Source organism: Terrapene carolina, unplaced genomic scaffold (genome assembly GCF_002925995.2).
Source record: "Terrapene carolina triunguis isolate 2854851 unplaced genomic scaffold, T_m_triunguis-2.0 Scaffold23, whole genome shotgun sequence".
Classification (NCBI taxonomy): Eukaryota; Metazoa; Chordata; order Testudines; family Emydidae; genus Terrapene; species Terrapene triunguis.
The window spans coordinates 1,244,378-1,256,793 of NW_020664374.1; the positions used below are offsets into that span (position 1 = coordinate 1,244,378).

Sequence of the window (12,416 nt, forward strand, 5' to 3'; positions counted from 1 at the left end):
AGTGTCATTCTGTTGGTCGGGTGTGTGAAGAGGTTTGAGCCCTGACTTACATAGCTGTGCTGGCAGAAGTCCCTTGCGTATATGCAGTTGTATCAGCAAAACTGTCCTTTTGCTGGTACAGCTTATTTTGCACAGAGGGGCTGGAATAAATTATACTGGTGCAAAGCACAGTTTTGCTGATATAAGCTGTATCCACACTAAGAGCATTTTGGCAGCATAGCATACCAGTATAGCTATACTAGCAAAGCCATAGCCAATTAACCACACTGTCTCTCACAAATAATCTGCCAAATCTAACTACTCAGCTGTGCTGTCTGTAAAATATGACCATACATGCACATGTAACCTAGCTGTGTTACACATCCTCCTTTAGAGGCTGGTCTGCAGAGGACAACGATCATTGCATGTTACTAAATATTGTATTTGTAGTTAGTTAGTCCTTTAGCTCAAGTGGTAAAGGTCTATGCTGCACTTGTCTCTGAAGAAAATACATTTTGGGGTCGTGGCCAAAAATGCCAGGATCTGGCAGAATTCAGCAGTTTTATCACATGATTACACCAATCTATATCAGAATAAGAGTGGCTATACTTGTTCTCTATTTAGAGGGTAAAATTGTAAGTGTGGAGCAAATATTAGCTGGATCGAATTGTAGGATGTGTGTGTGCAAATTACACACCAGAGTGTGTCAGGATCTTGGTTTTTCTGATGGCGTAGGAGGTCAACAATGTTCTATATTTCGGTAGAGGGATTTGTGCTTTGGGAGGCCCAAAATTGCCTGGATCCAGTAGGATCCAGGTGCCATATACAGGATTTTGCAGCAGCCTTGTGCCAGAACTGGTCAGGTTCTAGATTTGTCTGGCATATTAGGAGAGAAGCTATGGACTGTCTGTTTTGGCAGTGCATTTTGGGGGCTTGAGTCCAAACATCAGCAGGATCTGATAGGTCTCAAGGATGGCATAGGGATGGATGCAAAGAGATCTGGAATGTATTGGTGCAGTCAGAGCAGCTGGATGTGTTCTCTGTGTAGATGATGGAATTTGGAGTCTTGTGCGCCAAAATGAGAAAGATCCAGCTTGGTCTATGTCAGGATTGTCACACAGAGGCAAAATAGACACCAGTAACAACTTCACTGGTAAAATAAAGAATAAATTAATTAGTTTTAAAAAAGACTGGCTCCAACACTTAGTAAAGACATGCAGCTATAGTCTTCACACAGTGCCACCTAGTGACTAAACATTGTAACACAGTTTAAACTTTCCATCATCTCTCAAAAAAATAAAATAAATTAATGGAGATATCCTATCTCCTAGAGCTGGAAGGGACCCTGAAAGGTCATCAAGTCAAGTCAAGTCCAGCCCCCTGCCTTCACTAGCAGGACTAAGTACTGATTTTGCCCCAGATCCCTAAGTGGCCCCCTCAAGGATTGAACTCACAATCCTAGGTTTAGCAGACCAATGCTCAAACCACTGAGCTATCCCTCCCCCCAAATATTTTTATTTATTTTATTTAGGCTGACTTGTATTTGCAAGGGCTGTCTCTGGCAGGTTTGGAATAGGTGAATCTTTTTCTTCTAGTTCCGCACCTGCACTTTGTAGAGTTTGCTCAGTGGATTGTTCGGTCTCTGGAACAAACTGAAGATGTTGACGATTTCTGTTGAACTCTCCATGGTCTGTCTCAATAGTGTATAATCAGGGTGAGGTATTCGTTTCCTTTACAACAGCTGGAGTTCTCCATCCTTCTCCTCTATCCACTTTGACACAAACAGGCAATTTTCTGAGTGACATCAGTTATAAAAGTGTTCATATGCTCTTTTTGTTTGTTGATCTGATTTGGCTACTTTTTTTCAGGTCTGGCCATGCTGGGGCTAGATTGTTTTCCAGGATTGGAACAGTCCTGAGTTGCCTTCCCATCAGGAGCTGTAGTCAGTAGGGCTGTAGTCAGTAGCTGCTAACAGTAGTGACTTGTTGCTCAGTAGAGCAAGGAATGGATCTTCCTGCTTCAATATTTTCTTGGATGACTGTACAGCCCTCTCAGACTCTCCATTTGCTTGTGGGTAATGTGGGCTGCTAGCGATCTGTTCAAAACCACATTTGGTTTAGAATGACTGAAGTTCAGTTGTGGTGAATTGTGGTGTGTTGTCTGTCACTAGTTGTTGTGGAATATCAAAATTGGTGAATGTGCTTTTTAATTTCTCAATAACACTACAACTTGTTGTATCTTTCAAATATATTATTTCAATATATCTAGAAAAACAATCCACTACAACTAGGTAATGATGTCCTCTAAATTCGCACAAATCTGGTGTTAGCCTTTTCCAGGGTCTGTCTGGTATAGGTGTTGTTATTTGAGTCTCTTCGCACACATGTATCTGTAAAAGTTCTCACATGCACATTCACTTGCCAGGAACCCCTTTTCAATCTATGCATATCATTTTTCTTCTTCTGTAAGTGTATGAGGGCAGAATGCAAATGGTTTCCATTCAGATCCATGTAGATGCAATAACGCACCACCAAGGCCAGAGTTACTGATATCTGCACTGACCATGGTAGAATTTAACTACCCCAGTTCTAAAGATAATTTCTTTGCCCTTTTGAAGGCAGTCTCCTGATTTGGGCCCCGTAGTCAGGAAGTATTGGACCTTAGTTGTTCATTCAGTGGTTTTGTCACTGTAGAAAAGTCTTGCAACTATCAACCACGATAGTTTACCATCTCCAGTATGTGTCTCAGTTCTGGTACATTTGTTGGTGCATTCAGTTCTCTAATTACTTTTACTTTCTTGGGGATAGGACTAATTCCATCTGTTCCAAAAATTCACATTGGAAAACACACTTTTCTTTATTTAGGTTGAATCAGTACTCACTGGTTTAGGTCAGGACTTCACTGAAGATTTTGTTATGTTCTTCCACTGATGTGTTGTCCCTAAAAAGGACTACCCCATTTATGTTCTCTAATAGCTCTGCCATCTTTCTTGGGAAATTTTCAGGAACATTGGTACTCCTGAAATGGAATCTTTGAAAGCAAAATGTCCCAAATGGTGTAACAAATGGAGTCAGTTTAGCTCTCTCTCTCTGGCCAAATGAAATTGCCAGTTTTTGTGCATTTACAGCATTTCTCTCCTTTATTTAAACAATCACCTCTTGTATTGTCATCTTTCCCACATTTTGTGCATCTAGTCTGAAAAGTGTTTATATTTTGCCTAGGGCTCACCCCACGTTGCCTTTCAGGATTGATTACAATTGCTTTTTGCAGCTGTGCTATATCTCCTATTGTGATTCTATTTGTAAGTCACTTCCTCTAGGTTTCTTTCTGGTGGCCCTGGCCTCTGTTTGGATTTTTAATACTCTCCAATTGTCTTGCTATTTCTACTGCTGTGTGAAGGTTTAAATCTTCCCTCATTTGCAGTTTCTCTGGCAGTCCCTTGTCTAAAATGCCAATCGGTACTCTGTCTCTGATGTGCTCTTCCATTTTGTCTTCAATATCAGTATTCTGCCATGTCATACAAGCCTCTTATAAACGATTCCACAGACTCCCCAGGTTTTTGGACATGCTGGTAGAAACGGGCTCACTCATCAGCCACATTACATGGAGGTGTAAACTGCTCATCAAACACAGCCAGCACTACAGCGTGGCTCTCCTCTCCAAAGGCAAAGGATTTAAAGATGGGTTCAGCTTCCCTGCCCATAGCATAGACTAAGGAACACAACTGGACCAGGCCCTTCTCCTCCTGGAGTTTAGTTGAAATGCAAAACCCGTAAATCGATCCTTCCAGTCAGTCCAGTCTGCTCCATCAAAGCTGAAGCTCTGTGGAGCATGAAATTTAGGCACTTTGACAAAATTCTGCCGTTTATATTGTTTTTCTTCAGAAACCATGTCAGATTAGTCAGGCAGAGATAGAGGCAAAATAGATACTAGCAACAGCTTTATTGTCAAAAAGAATGTAGACTGTCTTCAGTGCTAGATAAAGATAGGCTGCAGTAGTCTTCACACACCACAGCCTACTGACAAACTGTTATAATGCAGCTCAAACTTTCCATCATAATCTATGTCTGAGATCTAGGATTTTGCAGTGCTCTGGTGCTAGAGCATGCCAAATTATGTGGTGCTCTAGGAGTGGTGGAAAGTATTCTGTGATAGTGGGGTGGAATGTCATATTCTAGATCCAGGTTTTTGCAATGCTGCATCACTGGAACATGCCATAGTTTAGACATGTTCAGTGCAGTAGGAGGGTCTGGTCATGTTTCCTTAGTAGAAATCTGGAGGTTTGGCTGCAAAAATTATCAGGATCAGGTTGGATCCTAGTACCAGATCTTGTTTTTTGCAGCATTGTACTGCTGGAATGTGCTGGTTCTGTACCTTTTTGATGCACTAAGACCAGTTGGATTTACTCTTTATTTTGGTGGTGGAATTTGGGGCCCAGGACTCAAAAATTGGCCGGATCTAACAGAATTCATGTCACCTATCCAAATTTCTGAAGCCTTGTGGCATTAGAACATGCCAGGTTCTGGAACTTTTTAATGCAGTAGGAGCAGTTCATTGTGTTGTATAATTATGCAGTGGCATTCTGGAGGCATGGGTACAAACATCAGCAGGATGTATGTTCTGGATCCCGGTTTTTCCAGCCTTGCAGAGCTAGGCTGCATAGAAGACCAGACATTTCTGGTGCAGTGGAAATGGCTGAGTGTGTTCTCTCAGTCAGTGACAGAATTTGAGGACTTGGGCACAGAAATCAGCAGGATCCATCAGTTTCAGGCATGGTCTGACTTTTTCCCACCACTGCATTTTTCTCCTTCTAGGTGAATACACTATTATGACAGCACATTTTCACCTGAAAAGAAAGATTGGTTATTTTGTCATCCAGACGTACCTTCCATGTGTTATGACCGTGATCTTATCACAAGTGTCCTTTTGGCTAAACAGAGAGTCTGTTCCTGCTAGAACTGTCTTCGGTGAGTATTTCACTCCTTTGTGGTGGTTATGAAAGGATTGTCTTACTCAAAGGGGTGACTTTGTGTAAGGAAATAATAGTTTACTATGACTTATTTCTAGTCCAGGTGATTCTGTTCCCCCTACTTCTGAACCAGTTTAAACCATAGGCTCTCTTCCTACCATATTTCCAAGTCCTTTGACTTAGTTCTGATGAAAATTACACAAGAATTAAATGAGGGTTGGTGTGGGAAGAGGGAAGAAGAAATCAAATCTGTGTGTTTTTATTGTAATGGGGGAGGGGTTAATACATACCCTAAACACAACAATGAAAATGCTGATTTCGCTTCAAAAGTTTTAGTGTGTCTGTGTTTCCAGGTGCTGATCTAGATGAATCATAAAAGAGGTTAATTAGTGCCAATTAATTTGTACTGATGATAATAGGGGTATTATTATCATCAATACAAATTAATATAATTACTCATTTACAAACTGTATCCATATTACAGAATGTATAATAGGTAAAATCCTTTTGGGATCTCTAAACAACTTGAATTATCACTAGAAGATTTCTTGTAAGCAGGAAGTAAACACCCAAGACTGATGCAATATGAAAACACAGTGGCTGGGAAAGGGAGGAGTGCAAAAATCAGTTTTGTACAAAAGAGTTTTCCCACTAGGAACAGGGAGCCAAAACTTGCTATTGATTTTTATACAGAACTCTCCACTGACATCAGTCAGGCATTTTGCTTTAAAATCAGTGGTATGAGGTGGGCCAGGACACCACAGAGACTACCTACCATGATGCCAAAGGATTGGGGACCTAATTCCACTCTGTTACACCTTTTTAAATCCAGTGATATCAGTGGAATTTTTGGATTTACAGAGGTGTAACTGACAGTAGAATTTACTCCTTTGAGTGGAATCAGTAACAATTTTGTTACTAATTTCAGTGGCAGCAGGATGAGATACCTACAATGGTTGGAAATGAATTATTGAAAATAATTTATGTTGTTTTTTTTATCTCCAAATATTGAAATCTTGCCTTATTACTGCAGTTACTGATAATTAGTTTAGTTATTCAGATCCTAATAAAGTGACTTCCAAGTTTCTTTTTATTACCTGTGATAATCTGCATTGTTAGGTTGTTCTACAAAGTTCATGCTCTATATTGGCTGAAATCCAGAAGGAAAAAGATTATAGGATTTACATGTATCTTTCCACAAACATATCCCTGCAAGTATTAGAAAGTCCGAAGATTACATTAATTCCTCAGTACATGGATAGGAGAATTTGTAATGTACTTCTTTATAAATGAGGGCTGCTATAAACGTACCACACATCAACGTGAATGAATAAAATAAGTAAGATTCTGGTTTACACCACTAATCTTTATGCATACAATTTTTAAAATGTTCTTTCAATATGTAGAAATTAAAGATGAGCTGGGTGCCCCAGAAGTCAGAAATAAGCTCCTCAAGGCAGGGACCTTGTTTTTCTATTGTTGACCAAAGTACCATGGACTTCTAAAATGCTATACAAACAGTTATTTCCTTGCGGCTGCTTAGGCATCAGGGCCTAAGTCACAAAACATTCCAAGTCTCGTGCAGAATCCTAAACTTAACTTTTTTTTCTTTTTAAAGGAGTAACTACAGTCCTTACCATGACCACCTTAAGTATCAGTGCCCGCAACTCCTTGCCAAAAGTGGCCTATGCGACTGCAATGGACTGGTTTATAGCTGTGTGTTACGCCTTTGTATTTTCTGCGCTGATTGAATTTGCAACAGTCAACTATTTTACAAAGAGAAGCTGGGCATGGGATGGCAAAAAAGCTTTGGAAGCTGCAAAAATCAAGGTTCTTAATTTACACTTTTTGAATTACTAGAATAAGATTCAGTTACCTTGCACAGCACAAATAACTGAATGTACAATTTGCAACTGCTCCATAAAAATGTATTTAATTCACTCATGTCACACTGTCACTGACCTTCAGGTGATAACTTGCAGGGCATGCTGATTTTTTTTTTTTTTAATGCTGTCAGATAGAATAGGAAATATTTGTCTCTACCATGCATATGAACTGATCTGTGTTTGGAAGTATGACTGCGAGAGAGTTAAATGTATGTTACAACTAGAGCTGGGTAAAACTTTTGGGACAAATATTTTATTCACTGAAAATGCAATTTCAAGTTGACCAAAACTGTTCACAAATTCATTCTGAATTTGGCAAATAGTTTCAGTTGAAAAAAATCAAAATACTTTGTTTCAGTGTCTTCAAAACAAGCATGTTGATTTTTCATTTCAAAACTATGTTCCATTTCAAAATGTGCTTAAATTTTTTTAAAAGGTTAAAAAGAACCCAAAACTTTTTTCATTTCACTGATAGCATCTAATTTTTTTTTGCATCAATCTGAAACCATTTTTTTCCTTCAATCCCGATGCCAAAACAAAAGATCAATTATAGCTCTAATTACTATGGATTTTCTTCACTGAAATTAAGAATTTAAACAAACATGTAGCATAAAATTAATATAGACAGTCCATTCCTGCTGTTATTGAATCAGTGGGAAAGCTCGCATTGAGTTCAGTAAATCAGGATCCCACAACAATCGCCATAAATGCAATACAAACAAAAATACAATATGAAAGCATGAACATTTCAACTGCAATATATCCAGAGTTATTACAAATGTAGGCCCTGTGTGCAAATACTTCGACTATTTAATGCTTACAAGCATAACTTTATTCACAGGAGTAATCCTGTCAACTTCATTGAAACTACTCCCATGTGAAAGTTACATGTATAAGTATTTTCAGCATCAGGACTTTACTGGGCACTTTGGTGACTATTGTCAGTAATAAGGGCTATTCTAATGTGCTTTATCAAATGATCCCATAAAGAAAAATAATATTTGCAGGCAATATACCTTATATCAATCCCCTGTGAAATAGCTAAATACCAAGACAAAAGCTACTTTCGTGACTGATGCAGCAAGCACAGAGGTGCCGGGGCTGAGCCCCGGCAAGCCCGGCACAAATTAAGCACTGACCCAAGGCGAGGATCACATCGATAAAGGATTCTGCTAATTTACATGCTAATCTGAGACCCAGTCTTGAGGGCCTTGTTCAGCGTTCACTGATGTCAGTGGAAGTTTTGTTTGAGTAAGGGCGGCAAGATCAGGACATAAATAGTTTGTTGGGATTTGAAATGAGAACAACTAGTGAACAGTTTGCATGATTGGTTTCAGAGTAGCAGCCGTGTTAGTCTGTATCCGCAAAAAGAACAGGAGTACTTGTGGCACCTTAGAGACTAACAAATTTATTAGAGCATAAGCTTTCGTGGGCTACAACCCACTTGAAATTGCATTTTCAGTGAATATGCATCCGAAGAAGTGGGTTGTAGCCCACGAAAGCTTATGCTCTAATAAATTTGTTAGTCTCTAAGGTGCCACAAGTACTCCTGTTCAGTTTGCATGATTGAGTACTAAACTGATATTTTTGTTTAATCCCTGAGAACATGTTTTCACCTGCCTTCTACGCCAAATGGTATTTCCTTATTTATATTACAGAGAAAAGAGCGTCAATTACTAGGAAACAAATCAATTAATGCTTACAGTGCTGGAAGGACAGCCCCCACACCAAACGTACCAAAGGACTCAGCCCCATCAGTCATCTCAAGCGCTGCAACTGTTGCAGTGAAATCTGCAGAAGAAAAGCCTGCTGAAAGCAAAAAGACTTATAACAGCATCAGTAAGATTGACAAAATGTCCCGAATAGTTTTTCCAGTATTGTTTGGAACTTTTAATTTAGTCTATTGGGCCACATATTTGAATAGGGAACCTGTTATTAAAGATGCTACTTCTCCAAAATAAACTGAAGGACTCCAAAACCACACGTGAGCCATATTAATAAAGCAAATGCTACCACGGAGAATATGAAGGCCAGAAAACTTTCTATACTTGAGCAATATTCTTCAGGAAGTTTTTGCATGTTTAATAATATGTACAAATAATATTGCCTTGATTGTTTCTACATGTAACAGCAGATGTTTCAGAGACAGTGACATTAATAATTACAGCCACAGATCTTTTTAGAAGAACACAAGAGAAGTCATAGAACATGGCTTCTATGCTGCACAGTATCTTACATTGATAGTTTATAAATAAAATAAGTTATATTTTTAACTGTTCAAGTGTATTACAGATCTGAAGTTTTTATATGTCTAATGTACATCAGACATACATAGGCGTAACCTATATTTTACAGAAATGTTCCATTATTGTCATCTGATAGGGTACCATGAATAATGCAGGTTGTAAATGTAATAATTCTCATGTAGGGTCACATTTCACCACCCTTACTCTCTCCAAGGAGCACCTTATTCCACAAATAATCCCATCAGTCCAGATTCTCAACCAGTGGACATGGACATAGTACCTAGTGCTGAATGGAACTATGCTAATTTACACTACCTGAGAATCTGGGTCACAGATTTTTGTGGGACTGCGGAGGAGAAAGGTGCTACTCTATGTAAATAAAGGTTGTAGAATCTTATCCTTAGGGGGGGAAAGTCAGCTTTTTCACACTCCAACTACATTTTTCTCTGGTAATTCTCATTGTTTATTGCAAAAATTAGGCATGCATTGCACAAAATTATCTTTAAAAATAGACTAAGAACATACTGTGCAGATAAAACATTAATGTCCTTAATATATACTTTCATTAGGGTAACATAACCAGCGTTTGGCCAACATCTTCCATTGAAGAAGATGATGTTGTATGAACAGAGATGCCTCTGAAATAATGATTATTTCTTATTCCCAATAACAAGAAAACAATCACCCAACACAAAAAAGGGTGTCAGAGAAAGAAAGCTACTCTTCATGACAGCCAGGTCTTTCAGAGACAATACGGGCATTTTGGTCTTTGTCTGAAACTTTTCTATAACCTCCTTGCTGCTGCCCGTGTGTTTTGCTTCAACCATGAATAAGAAAGTGTAATTTGAGTTTTCAACTTTTTTTTAGACGTTTGGCATGACTGCTCCATTGCTCCAGTAGCTTTTGTAATTTAATCTTAATGTTTAAATAAAAAAAATGCATTCAATACTTGGTTGCAAAATGTCCTCCATTTCTAGCTTATCATTTTGGGAAAACTTAGTCATACTGAATGTTTAGCTTTAAGCCAGCTAAGGACCTAATCCAGCAAACACACACAAGTAATGGTGTGCATACGAGTACTCTCACTGATGCCAGTAGAGCTACTGAATATGTAAATACAGTTATTCATAATGTGTCAATGTTTGCAGAATCGGGCCCTGAGTCCATTCTGAATGTGTGTGTTAGGGAGGCTGTGCCCAATCTGCACTGCAGGCTTCTCTTTTCCCTACCAATTTTTGGCAAGTCCTTTTTAAGGCTTCTACTCCATAGAGAGGTAATGAACAGGCCAGGGGTTGGAGAAGTGTCTGGAATTCTCTGGCTTCTTCCTTGCCTTTCCTCCATTTCACCACTCTGAAACTCCTGAAGGGAAACAGCAGATTATAAACGAAAGGTGTAGTAAGTTTTGCTGCTCTACCATCCGTGTTATAGGATCGCATCTTTAGGGAGGATCCTGGGGGAGCTACAGGAACTGTGCTCTCTCAAAACCAGCAAGAGCCAACAGGGCCAAAGAACACAGTGGAAGTTATCAGAAAAACAGTAGAGAGGAAGAGGGTCCAGTGACTAGGCTAGTAGCCTGGGACACAGGAGACCAGGGTTCAATATTCTGCTCTGCAGTGTTTTAACTGGAAAGATAGGATGGTTTTAGTGGCTGGCCCTTGGCTCCTGCAAACTTCATGCATTTAAGGGATCCCCGACATAAGGAGTACCCTGTTTCTTTCAGCATATAGCTGCAACCACTGGGGAGGAGGAAGGTGGAATGAAAGGGACATGTGCCCTCAATTCTTACTCTTCTGTGTTCCTTTCAGTGTGGTCTCATGCATTCTCTCTCCTGGTGCCCAACAATTTTTTATGAGGTTGCTCGACTACATCTGGGATCAAAGGGAATGGAAGAACGAGTAGGATATTCAGTGAGTGGTAACTCCAATGTTTCCTCTCCCTTATGTGGGTTATTCCTATGCAGGAGTGAGTGGGATCCAAAGAGGTTTTTTTGTTTTGCTGTGTTATATCTTACATTATAAAAAGAGGCCCAGTTTGATACTTTGGTGAAAGATGATTATTTTTAAATTATCCTTTCTCGGGCTGCTTACAATTACTCTTGAATGATCACTTACACTTTTTGGTTCTCATGTTTAAACTCAGCGCAAACACCTACCTCTCTGAGTACATTTCCTCAGATGAATAGTCACCTTTACTTAGATAGAACTAGTCACACGTGTATAGTTGCTCAAGTGATCAAGTGTTTGCAGGACTGAGCCCTTTGTCTGGTTTCTTTTTAGTATAAAGTTTCTAGGAGTTTGGTTGATGTGTAAAATATATGGATGGGTGGGTGGGTGTGAACTGCATTCCCCTACCCCCTCTATGCTTTAGAGAGGATTTGCCTCCAGAGAAAGGTAAGAAATGTTTAATATTATTGGTGGGAGTGAGGGAGGAAATATCTTGGGGTCTAAGGACAAAATCTTGTGCATTAAAAAGAGAATATGTACAAGGACAAAACCAATTAATAACCACACCATAGGGGAAAGAGAAATTAACAGGGACTGCCCACAGTGGTGTTTAATCTATTAGTGACTGAAAGAAAATTAGGAAAGTTTATGGGTGCTGCTAAGTCATTTGTTTCAGTCAGGTGGAAGTTTGAAGAATTGCAAGAACCTCCACATGGATTTGAGCATATTGGACAGAACGATGACAGATGAAATTTACACTTGGGAAACTTTAAAATAATAAACCTTGGAAAAAAATAGCTCAAACTTTTCATATATGCTGATGGGCTGTGGTGGAAGGATGGTCCAGCGGTTAGAACACTAGCCTGGGGCTCAGGAGAGCAAGGTTCTGTTACTTCATCTTCCCCAGACTTCCTCTATGACAGAGATCCTCATCTGAGGGGTGCACCTCCCTAGGGGGGACATGGGGAATGTTGTCCCAGCTCTGCTTCGGCCCCACCTCCAGTTGCGGCCCCTGAGCGAAGTCTAGCTGCAGCTCCGCCCCCAGCCAGGCTCTGGTCCCAGCCCTAGCCCCACCCCAAGTCCGGCCCCATCCCCTGGCTGTGGCTCCATTCCCAGCTCTGTCCCCAGCCTCAGCCCCTGGTCATGGCTCCATTCCCGGCCTTGGCTCCAGATCTGCCCCCAGCCTCATCCCTTTACCCCTGTCCACTTCCCCCCCCCCCGGGACTCCTGGCTCCGGCAGGAGAACAGGAGTAAGGGTGGAAGTGACCCTGAAAAGTTTGGGGACCACTGGTCTATGATCTCTGGACAAGTCTCTTTGTGTCTCAGGTTCCCGCCTGTGAAATGGGGATAACACCACATCCTTCCCTTGCAGGGTTGCTCTGAGTAAAGACAT

At 40.2% G+C, this 12,416-nt stretch overlaps 1 protein-coding gene across 1 annotated transcript in view; it reads left to right on the plus strand.

Moving 5' to 3' along the window:
- Positions 1 to 8,795, plus strand: part of LOC113406131 (gamma-aminobutyric acid receptor subunit alpha-5) — an 88,283-nt gene extending 79,488 nt beyond the window's left edge. Inside the window, exons 7-9 of the mRNA XM_026648996.1 lie at positions 4,794 to 4,946; positions 6,567 to 6,778; positions 8,493 to 8,795. Of these exons, the coding sequence (XP_026504781.1) occupies positions 4,794 to 4,946; positions 6,567 to 6,778; positions 8,493 to 8,795 (668 nt within the window). The remainder of the gene's footprint in view (positions 1 to 4,793; positions 4,947 to 6,566; positions 6,779 to 8,492) is intronic.
- Positions 8,796 to 12,416: the final 3,621 nt, after the last annotated feature.